The following is a 24247-nucleotide window of genomic DNA, read 5'->3' on the forward strand; positions in this document are numbered from 1 at the left end:
CTTGTGACTCCTTGTTTTTTTTCAAGTCAAGGATAAAACCTGAAATTCCCTATGTTCATACCGGCACAAGCACCTTGAGCCTCAAGGTGCTCCAGGCTGGCTGGGAACAGAGTTAGCAGTGCCAGCTGTTCCTAGCGATAGGTTTGCACAATACAACCTGCAGGAATCTGCCGTGCAGGCTTCAGTGCAGGAAATCAGGGAGCAGGGTAGTATTTTGGTATTTGCTGATTGCACCTGACTTCTGACTGCCACTGCCAGGAGAGCTTTGGTTAAAAGCGGTGTGCACTTGCAGCCAGCTGTTTGCAGCTGCCAGGCCTCTGTGCACTGAAATGCAGATGGGGAAAAAGCTGTGTGCTTTGTTAGAGCCCTGCATTAGCTGCTTTGAATGGGATCTGGAAAGCCTGAACTGCCCTTTGGCTTTCTAGATTTGAGTCTTGCAATGGGTCTTCCCGTTACTGTACTTCCTTCCCAGGTGCTCTGGAAAGCAGATGATCTCCAAGTGTGGCAAACTGGAATCCCTTTTTCTTTCCTAAATCTGTGGAAATTCGATCTAGTTTTCCCTCCCTGTTGTTTGCACCGTGGTTGACTGCAGTGGAATGAACAGAGTGTGGTGATGGGTTCCAAAATCTGCCAGTGAAACAGATCTGAGTCACATCTGAGGGGCGAAGGCACAGCCAGGTGCACTCAGCCAGGGCTGTTCCACGTGAGTTTTCAAGCATGGAGGTGCTAATTCCATGTGTGCTGTGAGTGTGGAGTGGCAGCTGCCCTGTCCTCCTGCTCTGCCCTGGCTCTTCAGGCCTGCACCAGGGGAGGCCCAGCAATGCTGCACTTGAATGTTTGCCTGTTACTCACCTCCTTTGTGTTTCCCTCTCAAACTCTAGAGTTGAACATGACTTGGTCATTGCTGTACTGATGATTTTAAAGAGTTACTCCTTTAAAGAGAAACTCTTCCTTGCAGCCCCACAGCTGTGCTGCGTGGTGCAGGGAGTTTTGTCCTGCTTATCTAAGGGTTTAAAGGGCCTCTGCAACCTCTCCAAAAAACCTGTATTCCTGCTTTCATTGTGGAAGATGCGTGGCCATCAAAAACATGAGAAATCTTCTGTGTCCCTCAGTCAGATTGTACCTGGTAGCTTCTTTTTGTCAGGTGTCCGCTTTATGACACTAGTCGTGAGCAAATCCCCTCGTGGCTGCAGAAGTTCTTCAACGTGTTTGAGAGGAAAGGCCAGAAAAGTGATAACCTTCCCCAGGGTTTTCTGCACACTGCTGAGTAGAGGAGATTTCAAGTCAGAAGAGGATTGTAGTATCCTCCCCTTGTTTAGTTAGTGAGGGAGGACCATTCTGGGTGCTGCTCAGAGACCCTCCCCTCCACTGGAAGCCTCATTACAAACTCTAGTTAGGGATATTTGTCACGAACCTAACTCCCTAAATGCCTGTTAAAAGTGGTCTCCTTCTATAAAGGTTACGTGATGTTGGGCAGTAAGACTTGTTCAAATTGTCCGAAATCTTACCTTCAAGACACAGCTGTGCAAAATGGAAGACCAGCATGAGACAGTCATTGTCTTTAGATTATGTGAGAAATGGTCCGGCTCACACAGGCCCTGGGAGCACCACCAGCTTGGACTCGTGTCCTGGCTCAGCCACACTGTTTGTTTTACCAGACTGTAGTGTTTAGTGATAAAATGAGTAATAGGTCCCCCAACTGTAGCATATAAACTTCTGGCCGTGCTCACATGACATCAGTTTGTGGTGTTGTTTTTTCCTCTAGTTTGAAATCAGGCAGCTGAGGGCCCACCTTGCTCAGCAGGATTTGGACCTGGCTGCAGAGAGGGAGGCTGCTCTGCAGGTCCCACACGTGCTGAACAAACAGAGCAGCAAGAGGTACAAGGTGGTGGCCACCGAGGACTCGGACGACGAAGCCACCGAGAACATCAGTGAGCTGCGACCTGCCCGAGGTGAGTGCTGCCTGGGTGCACTGGGGTCCCGCTGGACACCTCCCCTCCAGCAGGGATTGACTGCTTCCCTGCAGGCTGCCATTTCCCATTGCTGCGGAGAGGCTGCAGCTGCTCCGAAGTGGCAGGAGCTCTGTTGTATTTGGGAGTGAGTTCTAAACAGAGCCAAAGAAATGACAGGGGTAGAAAATGGCTGTGATGTACCTTCCCACTGTCCTCATGATGAGATTCATCAAACACCAGAGAAGCAGCAGCCAGATGAAAGTTGGCCAAAGGATAATCACTCGGAGGTAAAAGCAGGGAAATTGGGAAGAACATTGAAAAACAGTTTTGGTCTTGGGCCACTTGCATTTCTGTGGTTTGGAGAAGACTCCTGCATCAGCTGTGGGGCTTGCCTTGCCTGGGCTGTGCTCTCTCACTAGTTTCCTAAAACTGCCAGTGTTGGCCAGGGCAGCAAAGGAGGGAAGTGCAGTGTGGGCATCCTGCTTGCGTATCGGAGTGCCACGTGGCTGTGGTGAGGAGCGTGCTTCCTTCTCGGGGTGTCTGCTGGGCAGCTCTGGGGGTCAGGGGATAACAGCAGTTAAATTTACTTGGATCAGATTTTATTATGGAAGTGCTAGACCTGAATTCATTTCTGGAAAAGTCAAAGTTCCTTTCCTGTGATCCACCAGCCCTTCCAATGGAGTGGTTGATTATTAAACCAGGAATGTCTCCTGGTTTAATGTAATACTCCAGAGGAGACAACACTTTCTGCCTCAGTGGTATATTAGTCTTCCTTGGGCATCTTAGCTTAATTATTGTGAGTCTGTTGGAATTAGAAGTTTGCACAGCATCTTTACGTTGGTCAAACTCCTTAGAATTCAAGGGGCAGATGCTTTAAGAACTGTTAGACATTTTCAAATTATAATAATTTCCTTTCTCTACAGAGAAAGCGCATAGAAATTGTTTTGGTTTTTTTCTCTTTATAATATCCAAGTACTAACTACAGTAGAACCATTAATTATTCCTGATATGAAATTGTATTTAAAAGCAGACAGTTGAGCAGACTGACCCCTAAAACGCATTTCCCTCTTTTTTGTAGTATTTCAGAGGTTTTCCCAGTGGATATATTATAATTTATGCATGTGTTCCTTGCGGGTTACATTTGGAACTGAAGAGTGTTGCACAGTGTAAGGAGGCTTGCTGAAATTTTAGTGCTGTGGAAGTTGATCTAAAAATTCTTCTGTCCAAGGTATTCATTCCAACATCCAGGTTAACAGAATTACTCATTATTCATGTCTTCCTGTAAAATGCTGCCCACACTTGCCACAAAGTAGACACCCAATCTTTAGGATTGATTTCGGGACTTAGGTTGCATGATTAGAGGGATTTGTTTTCACTGAAAAAAAGACATTCAGCAAATAAGAAAACATGGATTGCTTCACGTATTGGGTAAGGTGCACTTATATTATATTTAAACATTTATACTGAATATGCAGAATAAATTTCCAATTGCTGGAGATGATCTAAAAGTACCAGAGAAGATGTTTCTTGTGCACTGTATTATATATTGCATACAAAGTCTTTGTAGATGCACTGAGTGCTTGTTGTCAGAACCTAAATTAGGGTGACTATATTTGAACAAGTAGTTACTGTGGAACGAGGCAGGAGCTGGACTGGAGAAATTCCCTGTGTCCTTCCAGGAAGGGGCAGCAGTCTGTGGTAGTCTGTCATCACATGGGGCTTGGCAGTACAGGGCCCATCCCAGACCGCACGAGACCCCAGACCCCAGCAGTGGTGATCAGTGTGCCCAGCCCGGGGCACAGGCAGTCGAGACAGAGGATTTCAAATGGCATTCCCAGGATAGTTTTGCAGTGCTGGCTTAGGGATTGCTTCTATGTAACTTGGAAATCTCAGCTCGCAGCTGAAGAAGGCAGTTACCTCTGGGCAGTAAGGATGCAGGGCCAGCCCTGCCTCATTCTTCTCCCTCCCCACCTCGACTGGGGCTTTCTTCTCCAGCTCTCCAGCACCAACTTTTACTCCCAGTGGTACGCTGGCAGTTGCTGCAGCAGCTTTCCCCATCCTCCCTTTGCCATGCTGGCAGTATCTTCTCATTCTGCACCGTCCTGAACAGTGCAGGTGTCAGCCAGGGCTGCCTGTGCTGTGCAGGTGGAAGCAGGGCACAGCTGAAGATGCCTCCACGTCCTCTGGGTGGGAAGGGCATATGCAGTTGGTGTGGGATCTTCCATCTCCCCACCTGCTCAGGCATGTGAACCACTCAGAGATGTGGTTCTGCAGAGCACAGGCAGACGATTTCTGTCCTGTCCTGCCTCTCCTGCAGTCACACTGGCTGTGCTGCCTTCAGACCTTCCCACTTGGCTCTGCCTGGAATTTCAGCCACCAATGTTTTATCGCCCGACCTTTGGGTCAAGGGTTATATTCTGCAAGTCTGTGTGTCAGACCACGTTGGGGATTGCTTTGCAACTGTTTTCTCTAAGCTGTGTTTTTCCTCCTTAAAGATTCCAGAGCGAGGGCTGCAGCTAATCATTCTGAGTGCCACTTGGCATTGCGAGCTCTGAAACATTCCTGCCGTGGCCTGTGGCACTGCCAGAGAGAGGAGAAATGAGGGACCAGGTCACTCCCACTGCCGAGAGGAAAGCAGTAACTCAAAGCCACGATTCAGCTGTTTGGCAGAACAGGCTCTGATGTGCTGTTCTTTTATGCTCTGGCAGAATATTAGCCCTACATACAACACCTGAGGCTGGGGGATGGAATGGAATGCATGTGTTTTTTCCAGATGAAACTTTGTCAGCCTTCAAAAAATCCCTGTCTTCAGAGAGCTCTGAATTCTGCCAAACCAGCAAGCTTGAGTTGGCCAGAGAACATACTGTGTGAGAAAACGGGATATTCCATCTCAGTCTAATCTTATTTCCCCCATCTTTGTTGAACAATGGAAACATTCAGTGCAGAATCCTTCACCATGAAGGGCTGATGGAATAAGAAAGCATTGAGACTTTTTTACTCATTTCCCTACCTGGAAGTTTTATGGGACAGCGCATAAGTTAAAGCTCCTCAGGGGCAGCTATAGCTTGTACTCCGGTATTCACAGAGGATTTTGTGCAGCCATTTACTACAGCATTCAGTAAAGTCAGGTAACCCCAGTATCACATGGTATGTGCAGCACCTCGGGGAGTTTGTGTAGGGACACAGAGAGACCTGCACCAAAAGAGCTCTGTGTGTGCTGGCTGATTTGGGAGTTTTCAATTGCGTGTTTTCATCCAGATTTTCCCTCAGCAGATCTCCTGCTCTTTATATTTAATAGTGCCTTAATTGCAGGTACGAGACTGGGAGAAGCAAGAGCTCTGGTCAGATGATGAAGGAGTCCCGTAACTCCCCAGCTGACATTTCATGCCTCCTCCTAAAGGCCAGTCCTGGGCTAATTCTGGGAACAATGAGCTGGTTGCTGCCTCACGCTTCTGTCTCCCCAGAGCAGTTCACGAGAGACCAAGAGTAGGAATAACTCCATGGAAAATGTAGGGAGGATATATCGTGTTCCCTAATTAGTATGGTAAAGAAGCAGGAATTTTTTTTCACCTTTAATTTGCTTTGAGTTGAGGTTTCATTTCTCTTGCCAAGAATTTTATCTCCGGAGCAGACAAATGTGAATGCTGAAAGAGTTTTCAGCCTCCAAGTCAAAGGGTACCAGTGTCAACAGCAGGAAACAAACGGACCCCAGAGAAGGGCAGGGCTGGAGGAGCTGCAAACCCAGGGCAGAGCTCCGACATTTGCTGCACTCTCAGAGCATTTCAGCTCTGTTTGGGAAGAGCTTGGGTTGAAAGCTGCTGCCTGTGAGCGCACAGCAGCATCGCTAATGATGTTCGGGACCATTGTGGTCAGCCTTTCTCTGAGAGCAGGGAAATACTCTGAGCGCTCCTTTCTTCTTCCCAGAGATGGTTGCCATTTCACGTAATGGCAAATATCATCCTATCTATTAACCTCTAAATTATAAAGGAAGTTCTAAATTGTAAAGGACTTTGTACTCTCTACAGTATGTAACTGGTCATGGTGAGAATAACAGCTAATGTTTTCTTGTTCTGCACAAATCATTTTTAGTGTTTGGTATACAAAGTTCCGGGCTTCAGGGACTGCCAGGTTCACAGTGCCCCCTCTAGTCATTAATACTTCCTCCCAAAATTTATTATTCTTTAATCTTTCCCATAACATATGAATTAGAGTCCCTAGTGGAAATTCCTCATTTTCCTGTATATATCATTTCAGTTTTTGAAATTCTACAGTACTGCCATATTGTAAGATTAATATACCACCCTTCTGTTCCTTTGAGCAAGAACCGGAACTTGACATCGCCAGAAACCTTTTTTTAACTGTTCTGAGTCAAATTTCCATTTTTATGGGGTTAGCAGTAAGTCTTTTGCTTTGGGGGACTGCTGCAATTTATGATCATGCTTTAAAGAAAAGTAAAGCTTGCCCTCCCCACAGGTGCCCACTGTTCTGTAAGTGAAGAAAGTAGGATTTTGGGAGGGGAGCATAAAAAATTCTGGAGCTTCGGAGGGCTTCCCTTAAGATTATTCATAAGCTGTCTGAGAAGGCAAAGCAGGGCAGCAGAAAGGATTTTGTCAGTTGTTCCTTTGCAAGGCAGTCTGAGCTGGTTGTATGCTTTTAAACTCTAAGCCAGTTCCTTTGGTGATCATCTGTTAGCGCTCTAAGAGAACCCTGTTAGTGCAAAACAATAGATAAAAAATAGTTTATGGGTATTTTCAAATGCTGAAATGTATCTACTTTGAAGTCTGTTCCTGGAAATGGAGTATCTAAGTGCACACCACTTCAGCTTGGCTTCTCTCTAGGTGCCTCTTTCAGGCTTTGTGGTTCTCTGTGCACTGACCAGCCAGGCAGGAATCAAAGGACTTAAACCTTAAGCAACACTTAGAGAAATGTGTGTGCAGTTAGTGGAGTCAGGCTCTTGTATTTCATAGTCACCAAATGGGTGGGGTAGAAACTGCTCACTCCCCGAAGGGGTGAGCCTACAGTCACGGCTGTGAGGGCGAAGTTGTCTCTCGTCATTAATGTGAAGAGGTGTGAAGACACTGCTGACAGGTAAAGGAACACAGAACTGGAATGTTTTCCACTGTCCAAGCATGCCTTTCATAAGGATCCATTTCATGAGTAGATGATGCTCTCTGTGACAGCAGTGATTCCCTCTGCCGCCCTTCCAGCAGCTTGGCTTCTAAAGTATTACACGTCTTTTTCTAATTCTCAGATTACATTTATTTGTTGCCAGTTTAGAACAGTTTATTCTTGAATCCTTTTGCTTGCCTTTTATTTTTTTTTTTTCTGTCTTGATGATTGTTTTGGTGGCAGCCATACTCTTCCTTAGCTTTGTATTTTAGACTTAGCAAATGTTGCTGTTTCACAGAGACAGACCCAGGTTCCACTGAATCTGCTTCAGGCTCACAGAGCTCTTGCTGCATCATCTCCTCAAGTGAGGCCCAAAGCCCCCATTTGTTGTCAGGATTCTGTGCTTCTGTCCCCACAGCATCTGCTCATGATGGAGCCTGTTGCATATTCCAAATTTCCTTCTGCACAATGACTTTGACCACAGGTTGATTTCTTACACAGAACCAGGCTGAAGCTGTTGCTCTGTTTTGTGTGCAAGCTGACTTACAGTTGTTCTCAAGATGGAATATCCACGTGCCCAGGCATCCATCCAGCCTCTGCAGGGACTGGATGTGTGTGTGAATTGGACAGTGGTGTGAGTACTGCAGCTTGCACGAATGTGGCAGTCTCTCTTCAAACCAAAGTTAGGGGGAATCTCCTGGAAAGTGCCAGCTGGCTGCTCCTGGTTCCTGTTGAAACAGCTGAAAGATCTGCCTCTTTAGAAACCTCCTAGTAAAGACTGTTTTCTGGAAGGAAGTTGGGGTAAGACAGTACTCTGAGGACTCACTTCCTCAGTGGGAGGCTGCACAGCAGAAAAAATAACCTTCCAGTTCAGAAAATACAGCTTGGAGAGACAGAAGGCAGTACAACCAATGGTAATAAAAATATGAAGTAAAATACTTTAATAATTAAGTATTTCAAAATAAAACACTCTTTTAAAGGCCTTTTCTTGTATGTAGGGGGGGTGCAGATCATTCACTTAAGGCATTGATGAAACAAAGATCACTGTTGAGGCATTATAGAACTGAAAGAGATCTGCCTTGGGTGGAATGTCATTTATACGTTTCACCAAATTTATTAGGTTTTTCTGAGGCCAAGAGAGGGAGACTGCAATGTTGTCTCTTGGGTCAGATGAGATTATATAGCACTATACTCTAAGTAGTTTATTACTCCCTGAACCATTGCAGTGTGTGTTTGGAGTCCTGCAGGAAAAGAAGCAGATAACTTGGAAACCTTCATCAGACAAAATCCAGTGGTTGTCAGACAGATCCTGACTGAGAACCACACATTTTTCCAATAACTGGGATTTGGGCAGCAGGCAGAGGTGGGACTGCACTGCAGTGAACAGCCTTGCAGAGGGTTGGTGGCCATGCAGGGGAGGCTGGGTTTATGTGAGATAGGGCAGAGTTTGAGCAGCCTTCCCAGTCAGACATTCCCTTCTCTGGACTGGGAGCTCTGATCCTGTTGAAGTCAGCCCCGCTGTCCATTTGTGCTCTTTGCTGCCTCACCCCTTGGAGTTGTCAGCCCACACTGCTTGAGCAAACTCTGCTCATGGACCACAGAGAGCAGCTTGTTGTACTCCTTCCTTCCCCTGCTCAGCAGAGCTCTCAGCTGAAGCCCTGCACGGGATCTCACTGCCTCCGTGCTCCCACTCTGCAGGGAACATCGCGGTTCCATCCTTGTTCACCACAGGTCTTCACGTGGGGAAGAGCTGCCTCGCTCTTCCTTCTCAGCTCACACCTCTTCCATCTTCATCACTAAATTTCCTGTCATCCAGATTTCCTCGGGATCATTTATTAAGGGTGGGCATGGCACAGAGGGACGTGGCTTAGTGGCAGTGTCATGTTTCCTGGTAGAATCAAAGGCCTTTTCCAACAGAAAAGTTTCTGTGATTCCTGCTGGTACATGTAGCAAGAGGATCCCAGTCACCATCCATTGCCATTTTCATGGGAATTAAGAGAGAAGTGCTTTTGCCTTCTGCTTACTACTTACAGTTTTTTACTTTGCTATAAATACCATTTGGGCATCTTTATAGCTAAAGATGCAAAGTCTGTCTCCTGGAAAAGGAAGTGCAGGTAACATTTCTGTGTATTGGAGGAGAAAAATTAAATCTGGATCCTGAAAATTCCAAGGTGGTAGAAATTTTAAAAAAAAAAAAAGTTTAAAAAAAACCCCATGGAAATTGTGAAGAATGAAGTATTCCTTAAGACAACTCCCCTTCTGCAGCTGAAACTGGAACAGACTGACAGCAGAAAACACTATGTAGGATGTAAATAATACAAGTGCTCTGCCCCTTGTGTAAAAATCTGGTCTTCCCTGCTCGCTCCTCCAAACTCCCTGTGTGCCACCAGCTGATCCTGATCCCGTGGGACCCACTCTGAGCAGGGATTTCATCTCCAAATCCCCACAAGCACTTCAGTGTTCCGTGGTGCTGTGCGCAGCCGTGGCTTTGTGGGTATATTTTATGTGCACAGATAGGTGCCTTCAGTCGGGTATTTGTTGCATTGTTTTGAACTCCTTTTTTCAGCAATGTAGAATATAATGGGAGGTGTACTGGAATTGTTTATAACCTTCAATGCCCAAAGCACCTGAGACTCCCATCTGACTCAGATGAGTTTAATTGTCAGTTTGCTTTAATGTAATGATTCAGAAACTTAATCTGTTGTTAAAATATTTATTCTGCTGCCGTTATTCCATTACTCTTTATTGGTTTTAATTCATAAGAAACTACTCAAGGTTGAATCTTTGTGTTTTATATTCACATACACGTGCAGATATGGATATAGTTACACATATATATTTAATTTATAGCTAAATAGATCAGCAGTGGTGAGCAATGACAGTAATAAGGCCATCACAGAATAACATTAAAGTAGGCAGCTGGGAGCTCCCCCAGTCTTGTGTGCCAGTGGCCACACACGGGGCCAGGCCAGAATTCTCCTCCCAGCTCAGAGGGAGCAGGGGCAGTGCATTCCCGGATTTCCTGTCCAGGTGTTTGGCAGTGCCCACACTGCCCTACAGAGCAGCCTGGTTCTCTGCTGCCTTGGTTTGGGCACAGCTGCTGTTTGGGAGCAGTGCCCCGGTACATTCTGTCAGCTGGCGGGGCACTCAGTGCTTGCAGTCCTAAGGAAGCCTTGGTTTGAGCATTGCCTTTAAGACATGGAAAGCAGGTGAATAACTTCCAGGTGTTCCCTGTCTTTGATGCAGAGTGTCTTGGCATTTAGAGGGACTGTACTGGGAGCACCCAAGGCCCCTGCTGGTGGCTTTTGTCAGGTGACAAGGGAGGGTGACCCTCCTCCAGCCCAAAGTGCTGTGCTGTTTTCCTTGTTTGTCTGCCTAGAATTGGACTCCAAGATGCTGAAAGTGCCCTGCCAGAAATACAGCTACACAGGCACTTTCTGAACCAGAACGTGTGTCTGTAGGGCTGGCAGGTTTGGTGGCACGGAGAGTATCAATCATGCATGACTGAAATGAAGTGTATTTCAGTAGCAGATAGCTGAAAAGCCTTGCAATGTACTCCTAATTCAGCGGCATCGCCTAGAGCTACTCTGAGGCCTCTTTTTTAAACTCAGACATTAGCACAAAGCACACCTCTGACTGCAGGCATTTAAAGATCAACAAGGGCCGAAAAAGCTTTTAAGATCCAATGAAACCAGGAAAACAACTGCGTTGCCTTTCAGTGTCAGGTTAGATTGCCTTCTTATGAGTGCAGCTATTTCAGGTACAGAGTGCTTGGTGGTTTGGGTGTTGTTGTGTGAGGAAAGTGTTCCCTGGAAAACATCTGTTTCTTTCACCTGCAAACCGCAATGTGCTGTGATGAGGCAGGACTGTAGCCACAGAGACCCAGGGGACGAAGGAAATCTGGCTCCAAGGGATGAGCATGGGTTTCTGAAACATGGTATCAAAAAGAGCACTTAAAAGGAGAGAATGCTTTTAGAGCACAGATACACCGCAAATTGGGCAGGTCACGTTGCTGGGGAGCCTGCCCTTCTCTGGGCCCGCTGATTCTGTTTCTTAGCAGCAATGTTTGCCTTCTGCTCAGAACAAGAGAAGTTTTTTTTTTTTCCACAACGGTAAAATGTTGTGCGTTTCTGTAAGATAACAGTAAATCCCTGTCATCTGTAGCATCTAAATCTGTACATGCAACAGAGCTGCTGCTTTCCCGTCTGTGGCCACGTCCGCGTTTTTAACTTGCTGTTGAAGTTCAGGTGTAGCTGTCGTGCATGTACTACAAGTTTAGTACTACACCCTTGGTTAGTAAAACTTTTTATAGTAGGTTTTAAGCCAACAAAGAGTGTAATGTTAGCATTATGCTGTACAGTTATATGCATGTGTTACGTACACCAAAATAACCCTTCGTTCATTTAAAATGGAAAAGAAAATCCATTCTCTTAGAAGGTAGGGAATTACACATTGAAATGATACATGGTGCCTCCCTTTGTCCTGTGGGGAAGGAGGTGACCTGGGGATGTCAGTGTGCAGCAGCAGTGGGTCTGTCTGTGCTGGTGCCCTTGGTTCAGCCCGTCAGGATAAACGCCAGGTTTATCTGTGTGCCCTGGGTGGGAGGGAAGGCGCCGCTGACCAGGGAAATGCCAGCGTTGTGTTTGTGTCTGCAGAGCAAGGGGAATGGCCAGCCCCGCATCAGCCTCTGGAAAGATCACAGAGCACCTTTCCTTTGGAGCCCAAAGCGCCTCATTCCCAGGCTGGTCCTGCAAAGGGCTGTGACAAAGCATAGTCCAGTCCCTGTGCTGGCTGCAGCCACAGCACGGATGGGCTCTAATGCATTCAGGCCTTGTGGCCTAAAACTCCAGAGCAGGTGGCTCCGGGCGTGCAGGGAGGGGAAGCCTTCCACGGGGTGGAATTCAACCATTTAATGAAATAAATGGTCTTCTAAGGGCTGCCTTTCTGTTCTTTCAGAGGATGACATGAATAATTACATCAGTCGATACTACAACGAGCCCAGCAGTGGTGAGTGTTGCTTGAAAACACGAACGTGAGCAGTATTTTTGCATTGCATTGTGTGCTGTAAACCAGGTGAGACTGAGCAGTGGTGTAGATCTGTCCTGGAAATGAAACCCAGCACAGTCTTCTAGTTTGGTCCATGGAAGTGTGTGCCAGCAGTCATTCTCTGAAAGGTGAAGGGCCCCAAGCTTGCTCTTGCTGATGGCACTCGGGATAGTTTGGAGACCTGGGAGGGGTTAATTCCCTCTGGCTGGGCTGTCCAGCTCACAGAGCAGCTCAAATGGATCTGAGAATGAACAGTAGGGACAAAATAAATGAAGAGAAAAGAAGTGGGGAGACAACTTAGCCCAGCACCACGCTGGGAACCTTTCAGAAAGGTTAAACTGAATGGTGGGAAACCTCAGCGGCTGGGCCCTGACCTGAGGGCAGCCTTCAAATAGATCTTCCTGGCAGGCTTCCTGCTGGCACTGGGGGTTCTGCCTCTGCTGGGGGCTCTGCACAGCCCAGCCAGGGCAGCACTGGGGGCTCTGCCCGTGCTGGGGGCTCTGCACACCCTGCAGGGCAGCACTGGGGCTCTGCACACCCTGCAGGGCAGCACTGGGGGCTCTGCACACCCTGCAGGGCAGCACTGGGGGCTCTGCCTGTGCTGGGGGCTCTGCACACCCTGCAGGGCAGCACTGGGGGCTCTGCACACCCTGCAGGGCAGCACTGGGGGCTCTGCACACCCTGCAGGGCAGCACTGGGGGCTCTGCACACCCTGCAGGGCAGCACTGGGGGCTCTGCACACCCTGCAGGGCAGCACTGGGGGCTCTGCCCGTGCTGGGGGCTCTGCACAGCCCAGCCAGGGCTGGGCATGCTCTGGCTGCCAGCACAGCAGGGCCAGGGCAGGCTGAGCAAGGCAGGCTCTGATAGGTGGCAGTGTGCACACACCCCCCCCCCGCCATGAATATCACATTTTGTGTATATACTAAAAAAGTGTGTGTGCTTAAATATCTGTTATAAATGTGCATCCCCACATATATATATACAGGGTTATTGGAAAAAAATGTGTGTGCCTGCATATACATGTATATAGAAAATACACAAGGTCTGTGTGTGTATATAAATATATATATGCATTTATGTGTATATATATATAATGTACTACATACTTTATCCCTATGCATACATAGTGAAATACAGGTGTTTATATAGATATATTTATCTATATAAGGACGTGTCTAGATAAAATATGTATATATGTGTGTGTGTATAAATCTGTAGTGTATTCTGTATATCCCACATACATAAACACAAACCCAGACACACACTCGTAAAGATGTAAGTAATCATACGAGTGTTTGTATGTGTATGTATGCAGTGTATCATATATGTCTCTCCAAACATACACACATCCCATATGGGTATTATGTGAGCAGATTTATACACATATAAAGGTATTTCAATTTGTGTATACATATAGGTATATCTTTATGTAAATATAAAGATATGTGAAAGGCTGTGTCTCTGTACATACTGCGATATTTTATTAGAATGCAGATGGTCAGAATATATGTGTATATATTACAGAAATACATGTGTATGTATTACAGAAATGAAAATATGTATCTCCGTATAATGTATGGTATATCTTTAATCCTGTATATACATCCACACACATGGATATAGATTTATATGTAGCTGAAGCTACATAAATACTAAACAGAAAGGGAGTGTGAGTGTCTGGTCATAAACCCAGCTGGCATCCAGTGGGATCCAGGCAGGCTGGAGAGGGAGCTCCTGAATCCTCCTGGCACTGAGCAGGGCCAGGGGAAGGTTCTGGCCCTGTGTCTGGGCACTCCCCAGCACAAAGCCCCGGCTGGGGACCAGGAGCAGCCCTGAGGACAAGGACCTGGAGCTCACCTGCCCCGGCAGAGCTGCCCCAGCCCCGGCCCCGACAGGAGCAGGAGCAGGAGCAGCAGGACACGGCGCAGAGGAGGCCCCGGAGCTGCCCGGGGCGAGGCCCGGAGAGGCTGCGGCTGCCCCGGGATGCCCGGCAGAGGCCGAGGCCGGGCTGGACGGGGCTGAGCACCCTGCCATGGTGGGGGTGGCCCTGCCATGGCTGGGGTGGCACTGCAGGGGCCCCTCCCACCCCAAAGCATTGGGTGACTGTGAGCACAGGGGTATCGTATCGTGTATGTCCATTGTATCATTTCTGTGCGCAGGGAGATGGATATGCTTGCTATGGAGGGCTTCTCTGCCTCTGTTTATAGAACAGGATACGTGCACGTGAATGCAGCTACAGTGTGCTCCTGCAGATTTCGAGATCTGTAAAGGCATTTGTGCATGTTTGTGTCTGTAGATGTATATTTTACATGCATTACAAAAGATGCGTGTGTGCATGTATGGTGTAATGTGTTACGGATCCGTAGCCCTATCCGTACATGGAGGGCAAGCCACTGAGATATGGCTGTGTATGTATACAGTGTAATCTGTAGAAAGATACTTTGTGTGGCATATATGTGTGTGTAGATATGTCTATCCCAGATATATGGGGATAGATACATATTTATACCTATGTGTGAGAGAAACTATGTATTCATGCTTTATATTTCTTAGGTAATATAAATCAAGGAGGTATGAATGGCTGTATGCATGTATTTTTAATACGTATCATATGTATGACATATAACATGGACCTAGCTCCATGTGTTTCATGTATATAGGTGTTACATTATAAATTATACCCTTATATACAAAATCCCCACATAGATACGTACAGAGGGGAAAAAATTGTAGATTTCATTTTGAAACATAATTATATATATTTTAAAAATGTATGTGACTGCATATAAATCTCTTTTTAATCTATTTTATGCATGTTATGTGTATATTTTACATATAAAACATATACTTGTTTTTCTATAATTATATCGGTACATGGAATTTTATACATAGCCTTATCCTATATCTGTGTATGCATAAATGAGTCTGTTTATGTGTATATATGCAGACAGATACAAAGACAGGTAAAGATCTGTGTACTACGTTTGTATTTTATATATTTATAAACATATGTAAAGATATATATAGATATAGGGAGAGATATATGTGAGAGCCTGTTTAAGTACATATATAGTTTATATATTAGAAAAGGACATGCGTGTATATATAGATATGTATTAGATAGAGAATATGCATACATATGTAGATATATTGTGAAGGGAAAATGTTGATACATGCATAGAGACATGCCCCCTATAAATACAGATGTCTATATATAAAGCTATGTATACGGGTATATAAAACCTGTAAAGATGTGTGTGTGAGAGAGAAAGCTTATGTATTCATGGACACATGAATTATATAGAGAGCTGTTTTAAAAATGTACACACATGCACACAGAGGTATAAAGTATTGGTTTTATTTGTGTCTATCCCTCTAACATACATCCCCAAGCTCTACAGTACTACATCTGTAAAGATGTATGGATCTATACGCAGGTGTAGGGTACGTAAAAAGGGAAAGGTGTGAGGAACCATGTGTGTGAATATACATACATACATAATGTGGGGGTGTGAGCGTGGGCGTGTTCACATACAGCAGTGAAGTATTTCCTGTGTATATCCCTGCATAGACATTTCATATTAATATCTACAAAGATACTCATATATGTGTGTGTGTGTGTGTGTGAGCTTTAGAGAGATATACATTATATCCTATATTATGGGGCAGATATACACACATATTCCCCCATCTATATGGATACATGCATATATAAAACTGGGGGGAATACCCTGTATATACCTCTGTATTTTATAGTGTGTGTAGAGACAGAGAGATATAAACACAGGTATACGGTACTGTTTATAATGTATATCCACATAATATACATTGAGAGACGTTAAAAGGGAGGGTAATATAATTTTATATGTATAATATGTATCATTGGGATTATGTATAATGTATGAATATGTATATCCTTATATTTGCAGTCCTTGTGTATGTACACACAAATTTATAAATGTGTATATGTGTGTGTGTGTATATATATATATATATATATATATATATGTATGCATGTATACACTGGGGGGAGTGTTCTATTTAAGGAGAGCAGAGCATATTTATTATTGTGTGTTCCATCTATCAAAAGTCTGTGTGTCTGTATGCTGTATTGTATAGGGGACTCTTCATCCATATACACATTGCCTGTATGTCTACAGAATGACTGTGTGAGAGACTGTGTGTGTGTTGTATATAGTGAGCAGATACATACAGGCATATCCTATTTACTTATAGATGTGTGTGTGTATGTATACACACATCCTTGATATTAACCTCCATTATACAGATAGCAATAAAGATATATCTGAGTTCTCAACTAAAAGTACAATGTATTTTTAATATATATTTGTATGTACATGCATCTTATAAATATATATACACATATGGAGAGGCAGGATCTTTTTATTTAGTAATAATTGTGTATATTTAAGGGGTGGGCTATGTATTATAGTGTATATATGTGTGTATATATATGTATGTGTGTGTGTAAAATACTCTGTATGAGCTCATGTATGCACATATTGCCCATATCTGTGTGGAGAAATCTAAAGATTTTGTGTATAAAAAAGGGAGAGGGGGAGAGAGGCTGCCTTTATGTAGCAGCGTATTCTATAGAATATGTATGTGCATGTTTATACAGTGTACAGCAGTGTTTGTACATTTCTCTCTCTACACCCTCTAAATACCTGTAATAATCTCTAACAAGGTGTGTGTGTATATACACATCTCCCTGGCTATGCTTTATATATTACATACAACACATATGTCTCTGGGTGTGCAAGTATAGCTATAATGTATATCCTGATATATACATTGTCTGTATGCACACATGGTGACAAGCCTGTGCATTGCTACAGAAAGGTATGGCTGTGCTGGTGCGAGTAACAATGGTATGGAATTAAAGAGGGGGCTACACAGTGCATCCATAAAATGGCTGCATATTCAAAGGTATAATGTATTATTACAGGGGCCCGTACACTGCAGTGTGTGTGCATGTATGTGTAAAATATTGTATGGACACACACGCTCCCCATTTCTGTATGGAGAAATCTGTGCAGGTATAGATTATATGGATTTAAATTGGGGCAGGTGCATATTGTCTTACACATAGATTTATAGCCCTATATATACATCCCCATAATAAACTTTGCTGTCTATGAAAAGGTGTATGTATATAATTTAAAACATGTATAAAGGTTGGGGGTATCATGTATAGCTGTAGTGTTATACATCTACTATATGTATATCTTATATTGATACATGTGGGGTTTAGATATATCCCTGTATATACAGTCCAGATTTATATATACACACCATAGGACATAAATATTCATACACAAAGGTAAGCATACATGTGTGTAATTATATACATTCTATTTAAAGAGTAACCATTACATTTTCAAAGGGGGAGAACTATGTCTTATAGATAGTACATATATACATTTTTTATATAGCTGTGCGGGTATATACACACAGATACATATGTAGAAAATATACATATAGATGTATAGGTGTATATGGGGCTTGTAAATGTAGGCACAGCTCTTTCCCATATCTATATGTTTATATATAAAGCTTAGGTACATATAAAATTAGGTGGGTGAGAGACTGTACATTCACCTATGTGTTACATATGTCTGTGTCTGCACATGAGTAGAGAGAGGTATGTGTCATTTATATATTGATATATATCTCTACAAATCTCCATAATATACTTGGAAAGCTGTAAAAAGATACATGTAAATGTGGGTGTACACATTTATATATATATATATATATATATATATATATATATATTTGTTTTTTAATATATTTATGTATTTACATAGATGCATATACATAAATAGACTGTAAAGGGGAGGAGGTGCTAATGTATAGGTAAAATGTATTCCATATATCCATGTAACTATGGTCCCCAGCCATACACACACAGTGAGAAATCTATGTATCTGTGTAATCTATGTATTTATATATGAAGGTAAGTATACCCGTGTGTGACAGCACAGGTGTGTTCTATTTATAGATAATAATTCTATGTATTTAAAGGGGAGGCATGTGTTGTCTGTATAGGATATGTATTGTACTGTATCATATATGGATCTCTTTGTCTAAAGACATATTTATAAACAGCTATGTAAATACAAAGGGATAGGTTCACGTATAGGTATCAGCTCTTACTTATATAGCTAGCCAACAAATACACGTACAGAGAAATATGTGTACATTTCTATAGAACGCTAGAGGGGTTGGATATCTTTTATTTAATGGTAGATAACTGTCTTTCAAGGGGGCACTACATCTTGTGTGTGTATAACAAAAAAGCTGTGTACAATGTATTCTAGATTGGGTTCACAGAGACATAATGCCTCATCTCTACATAAAGAGCATATGTATATAAAGTGGGGTGGGGAGAGGGTGAGAGACTGCATCTATACACCTGTGTCTGGTACATAATAAATGTGTGTGTAAATACAGGTATGGCTGTATAGGCCCTGCCAGTGCATATAGCAGGAGATACAGAAAAGGCATGTGTTTGACTGTCTTGAGAGTGGAGGTTGTATTCTTATGTGTAGGTATAAATGTGTGTATATATCCCTATGAGTACACACACACATATGTGGAAAAATGAGTACAGTTTGCACACTGTTGTAGCAGTAGCTAATTCCAGGTATTTAAGGAAGGGACTAGGGCCCATAGGTACCTACTGCCTGTCCATGTACACATGCAGGCAGGATGGATTATAGATCAGTTCCTTATACACCCATACCGCTTTAGCTGTCTGACTGAACCTCTAGGTGTTAGGGAGGGGCTGTATATACACACACAGATGTAGGCATGCAGTTTGTGTTGTATCTGTGTATCCCTCTACAGCTGCTCCCCTATAAACACAGAGAGCCGGGGACAGAGAAATGGGCCGTGATCCTGCGTGTGTGTATGTGTATAGATATAGATACATGATTGAAGGGGGCCTGGGTACTATAGTGTATGCGTTTCCTATGGCTTTGTGTACATCACTATAGGTACAGAGTGGTACACATGAGCTCGCTGTAGCTCTCTGTACCCCATCCCCACCCGGGCGCTCAGCTGCCTCTGCTCTGTCCCTGCAGACAGCGGTGTCCCCGAGGCCGCCATCTGCGTGGTGACCACGGCCGCCATCGACGTGCACCGGCCCAACATCTCGTCGGAGCTGTTCGCGGTGGAGGTGCCGCTGCGCCTGGGCAGCACGGGCACCTCGGCCAGCCTGACGTCGGGCAGCGCCTCCCGCTCCACCGTCAGCTCGGGCACGCGGGGCCGCAGCGAGAGCAGCCAGACGCTGGGCTCGTCCCCGGACTGCAGCACGGCCTGCGAGGAGCCGGCCCAGGGGGGAGCCGCCCGGCAGCGCGTGGCCCACGCCGTGGTCCAGGAGCTGCTCTCGTCCCTGTCGGAAGAAGCGTGCCTGGCGCAGAAGGGGCTGGATCCTGTCAACCTGAAGCTGCCCAGCCCGGCCGGCTCCGTGGGGACCAGCCCCGACCTGGGCCACCGGCTCAGTGTCTACAACCGCAGGAACCAGGAGAGTCTTGATGTCTTCCAGCTCAAGCCGCTCCTCGACTGCCCGCAGGGTGCCCCAGTGATTGAGGAGAAGTATGGGGCGCTGGGGCCCCCAGAGGCACGGCTGGGCAGGGTTCCTGAGGCGTAGGGCCAGCCGGGGGCAACGGGGGCTCCCCTGGAGACGCGCTCGGCACACGCTGGCCCACGAGGCTGCCACAGGCGGGGTGACAGCGCTGAAGGCAACCTGTGGCATCTCCTGCAATGGCCACCAGCCCAGGGCGAGGCCAGTGCCACCTCTGCTCACCGGTGTCTGTGGCACATGACCTGCCACCAGCTCTGGGACAGCTGGGACCTACAGTGGCCATCTGGGAACTATGGACCTTCCAGCGGTCTTAGGCCAATGCGGACCCACAGTGCCTGGAAGGACGGACTGTGCCGGGAACACCATGGAACTTCCACCAGTCCAGGGCCAGCACAGCCCCCTGGTGCCTGGGGGCAGGACAGAGCTGCTGGACAGCTTGGGCCCAGCCTGGCTCCCTAGCTGGACCCCCCAGCCTGACCCTGCCTGGGGTTGAGCATGGCTGGGACGGGTGTGGAGATTGGAATAAACACTGACAAATACATACAGCCTCCTGCCCTGTATCGTTCTTGCTGCCTTCTCTTACCTGCCTTCCCTGTCTTGCTTTCTTCTACCCCATCACTTCGTGTGCCATGCAACTGACCACCAAAATAAAAAAACCCCAACAAAAACAAGTAATAACCATCCCAACAGCACAGTGACCGACCCCACCTCTTTCCAGTAAAATCCTTTATTTGTCCTTACTCCGCAGCGCCGAGTCCCATCACCAGCACTCACTTCTTCTTCAGGAGCTCCGTCATCTCTGGCACCGCCTGCAAACGCCAGTGCCAGGGTAGCGCGTGTTCCCCTCGGTCCCCCACAAAGTGGCCCTGTGCAGTTCCCAGCCCTGCAATTACACTGCCCACCCTCGCACCCAGCACAGCACTCCAGGGGCTGTGGGTCACCCCAGCTCACAGCACTCCCCACTCCTCTCCTGCTGAATAAAGCCTCTTAATTATTTAAGAGAGCTACATTTCCATTAGGTGGAAATAATGCATTCGTACAAAATTTATTAAGGTAATTGTCTACATGGTGTTTCTTCAGAATGTGACTTTGTCTCTGGCTTACAAAGAGGCCCATGCTCAGCACGGAGCCAGCGGGCATTATTTCAGGAGTGGCATTAAGTGCTGGCAGAGTTTCTGCCCGTGCCTCCACAGAGCCACGACACTCCCGCCACTCACACGTGTGGCCGGGCAGCGACACACAGGCACTGGGACAGGGCTGGCTCAGGGCTCTGGAGGGAGCTGTAAGCTCCTCCTGGGCATCAGTCAGTGATGCAGCAAGCCCAGGCAGAAATAATCACACCTCCTGCCAACTCCCTACTTCCAAACTTTATGAAGCTTAAAAATTCACTCAAGCACCCATGTGCGGTTATTTCCAAAATGGTTCAACCTCAGGAAACCAGAACTGAGGATGGCTAGCTGTGACACAACCTATTTGCAGGGATTTGATTTTAAGCACGCAAATCATGACATCAGAAATCAAATTTTTAAACAACAACCCAAACACCCTCACACAGACATCATTAAGACTCATTAGATTATATTATGTAAGCTCCTGTCAGCTCTCCCAGAGTTATCCCGCACATCAAGTTTAGCCTCACCTGAAATAAGTCTGCTACCAGTCCGTAGTCTGCCACTTGGAAAATTGGAGCTTCTGGATCCTTGTTAATAGCAACAATGGTCTGCAAGCAAAGGTAAAGCACCATATGAATCTAGACACTGATCATCCTCTGGGGCTGGATTACAGGGCCAGGAAATGGGCTATATTCTCCCCAGGCCCCCAGAGGCAGAAAATTTATCTGGGCATTTAATGTTTTTCCATCTCAAAAACAAACACCTCCTAAAAACATTCCCCCTGAAAAAAAAAACCAAAACCCTCCCCTTCCCTGCTCATCATCCACTATCCTCCCCTGTTGAAAAGCCTAGAAAAAAAATACTACAAAGGATTATCTGCCTTTTCTAAGCTGCGCCATTGCAGAAGTAACCCGGAGGCAGCAGTTACAACAAAGCCCTGCCCAAAGGCCTCTGTACGTACAATGGGACACAGCATTTAGTTTGCCACGCAGTAGAAACCAGCACAACAAATCCCAACACAGTGATCCAGAAAATGCCTTGGTTTAAACTCTGCCATACATTGAATCATCCTGAACTGCCTGTGACAGCTTCCAGCAAGGGAAGCGTGGGTGGGTGTCCTCATCAAAATCTGCAGCGGGATGGGGAGCACTCCACAGAGGAAGGGAAAGAATCCCAAGGCAACCCCAAAAGCTGACAGCAGGAGCCTCACACCAAGGAGGGGCCCAGAGCAGAGCACTGGGGCAGTGCCTGCCCACCTGCACGCTGCCAGTGGGAACGATGGTTCGGGGCAGCTCTAGCCCAGCAGGCAGCTGAGGCACTTCCCTGCCACAGCCGGGGAGCCGCACTCCGTGTGTCTGTTTTACTCCCTCCACTCAAAGTCCAGCAAAATTCACGGCTCCGTAAGCAGGGGCCTAGTGGCAGTGGCTCAAAGGGAAAAGGTCACAAATCGTGTGGTTTTAGGCCCCCAGAAATGTTCTTTCTGGCGGGCCGTTTGTCCCCTGAGAGTCCCTGTAAAACCCCCATGATGCACGCAGCAGGCGCTGCCCTCTGGCCAGCTCGCAGCCAGGGACTTGCACGTGCTGCAGCACTGCTGCCCTAGACACGTTCTCCCCAGAGCTTTATTGGTTTTCCTTCAGTTCCCCCTGTTTGAAGCTGCAGTGCAGGAAGGAAATGCAGGCTGTGATCCCTGAGGGTGCTGGCCCCGTGGAGACTTTGCCCACCCCTCCTGCGGCCCTGCCGTTCCTTGCAGAACCATCCACGGGGGCTGACGCTGAGGCCCAGCCAAGGCCAGCAGTCAGTGACACCACAGGGGCTGCCAGCTCTGTCCTTAGCACAAAAGTAATTGAAAAAATTGCTGGTAAAACTGTCTGAAGCTTTGGTTTAGCAGCCTAGTCCTTCCTCCTTTAGCTAAAGTAACTTCAGTAAGATTTGGTTCCCTACCTCATTGCTAACTCGGGTAAGCAGCAAAGTATCACCCTGCTCACAACAGAACTTTGTGAGTTAAATCTCTGAGCAAAAAAAAGACAGGGGAACTCTCATGAGGGAATCGGAAATAAGGAAAGAAAGCAACAATTCTCCAGGTCTCCTCAAAAGCTGCATTTTCTACCTTGCTGTAAAAGAACAGATAAATTATACATTTCACTTGGTAGAAAGCATCTGACTGCTTTGGAACACATATCCTGAAGTGTACAAGTTCACAATGCCAGATAATTCAGAGTGCTGAGGGAGGACAGGGGAAGCGCCAGAGAGCTCCCATGGCTGCAGAATTCTTTGTTTGGGAAAACTGGATCTTTTCCATAACTACCCCACCTAAATGCTTCAGCTAAAAGGAAGGCAGAACACATTCCAAATACGAGTAACTAAATTTTACAGCAGACACATTAGCTTACACTAGAAAAAACTGAGATATGGGAGAAATGGAGGGGTTAAATAAGCACCTCACATCAACAAATTTCATCTGTCCTTATTTCTTATAGCAGTATCCAGTTCTCAGTCAGCGGCTGCTGCTCATCCCACCTGCCCATCTCCTCCCTCGGCCAAGGGCACAGCTGGAGACTGAACTCCAAAGGCACTTGTGCCACTGTAGCCAGCGGTGGCCGGGCAGCAGAGCTGTGCCTGGGCTCTGCCAGCACAAGCCACGGTGGCAGCGCTGTTCCGCCAAAGCCCTGGGGAACACGCTGCCACAATTCCCACCTCTCAACAGAGACCTTCACCCCTGCCCATCACACACCCTGAACATTTGGAGTTTTGGTTGCTTTTGCTCCACTGCATCAACGAATGCTGACTTCACTCGAGTCCCTGCTTTTACAAAGCTCATCATTTCCCCCCCAAAATATTTATATGATACATGAGGAAAAAAAGGTAAGAAAGCAGAGATCATCCCAGCACACAGGCTGCTTTGTGAGGACAGTTACCAGTCACAGACTCACTGGTCTGTGGCTGGTTAAACACAAGAAACAACCTGCTAACTTTTGCAACCCTTTTCCTCAGCTTTTATAAATGATTCAAAGTTGTGGCTCGGTTAAGTTCATTCCCCAAAAATAGAAAAACAAAAACCTTTTTTTTTTTTTTTTTTTTTTAATTACTGTGGGGAGGCAAGACCTCCAGTTTTTGATATCTGGCATTTGATACTATCAGTCAGCAGGTAACTCTGCTCCTCTTTTTAAACACTGCCCTGTGGGCCAAACTGGCAATTCCAATTTTGGATTAGATGCTTTGGCAACTAATGAGTTAAACCTTTTAAAGTTTTACTGCCGTTTTATAGCAGGTTTCCATTTGAATGGCTAAATGCAGGAATGTCAGAGACATCTTTTACTTTATGGAATAGTAAGTTCATAATTCAAATTGCGCATTGTTATGCATGAATTAATATGTCATAGTCTGGAATAAAGGCAAATGGAACTATTGTATAGAAT

At 45.8% G+C, this 24247-nt stretch overlaps 2 protein-coding genes across 2 annotated transcripts in view; one reads left to right on the forward strand and one right to left on the reverse strand.

The window, feature by feature from the left end:
• TMEM266 (transmembrane protein 266) overlaps window positions 1-20370 on the forward strand; it is an 82605-nt gene extending 62235 nt beyond the window's left edge. Inside the window, exons 12-14 of the mRNA XM_066196590.1 lie at window positions 1766-1952; window positions 12018-12068; window positions 19217-20370. Of these exons, the coding sequence (XP_066052687.1) occupies window positions 1766-1952; window positions 12018-12068; window positions 19217-19785 (807 nt within the window). The 3' untranslated portion in view covers window positions 19786-20370. The remainder of the gene's footprint in view (window positions 1-1765; window positions 1953-12017; window positions 12069-19216) is intronic.
• Window positions 20371-20430: 60 nt separating this feature from the next.
• Window positions 20431-24247, reverse strand: part of ETFA (electron transfer flavoprotein subunit alpha) — a 29189-nt gene continuing 25372 nt past the window's right edge. The window contains exons 11-12 of the mRNA XM_066196591.1: window positions 21359-21439; window positions 20431-20528 (exon numbers count right to left, since the gene is read on the reverse strand). Coding sequence (XP_066052688.1) covers window positions 20490-20528; window positions 21359-21439 — 120 coding nt within the window. The 3' untranslated portion in view covers window positions 20431-20489. The remainder of the gene's footprint in view (window positions 20529-21358; window positions 21440-24247) is intronic.

This window comes from Chamaea fasciata, unplaced genomic scaffold, assembly GCF_029207755.1.
Source record: "Chamaea fasciata isolate MVZ Bird 193981 ecotype frontalis unplaced genomic scaffold, bChaFas1.0.hap1 SCAF_14, whole genome shotgun sequence".
Taxonomy (NCBI): domain Eukaryota; kingdom Metazoa; phylum Chordata; class Aves; order Passeriformes; family Sylviidae; genus Chamaea; species Chamaea fasciata.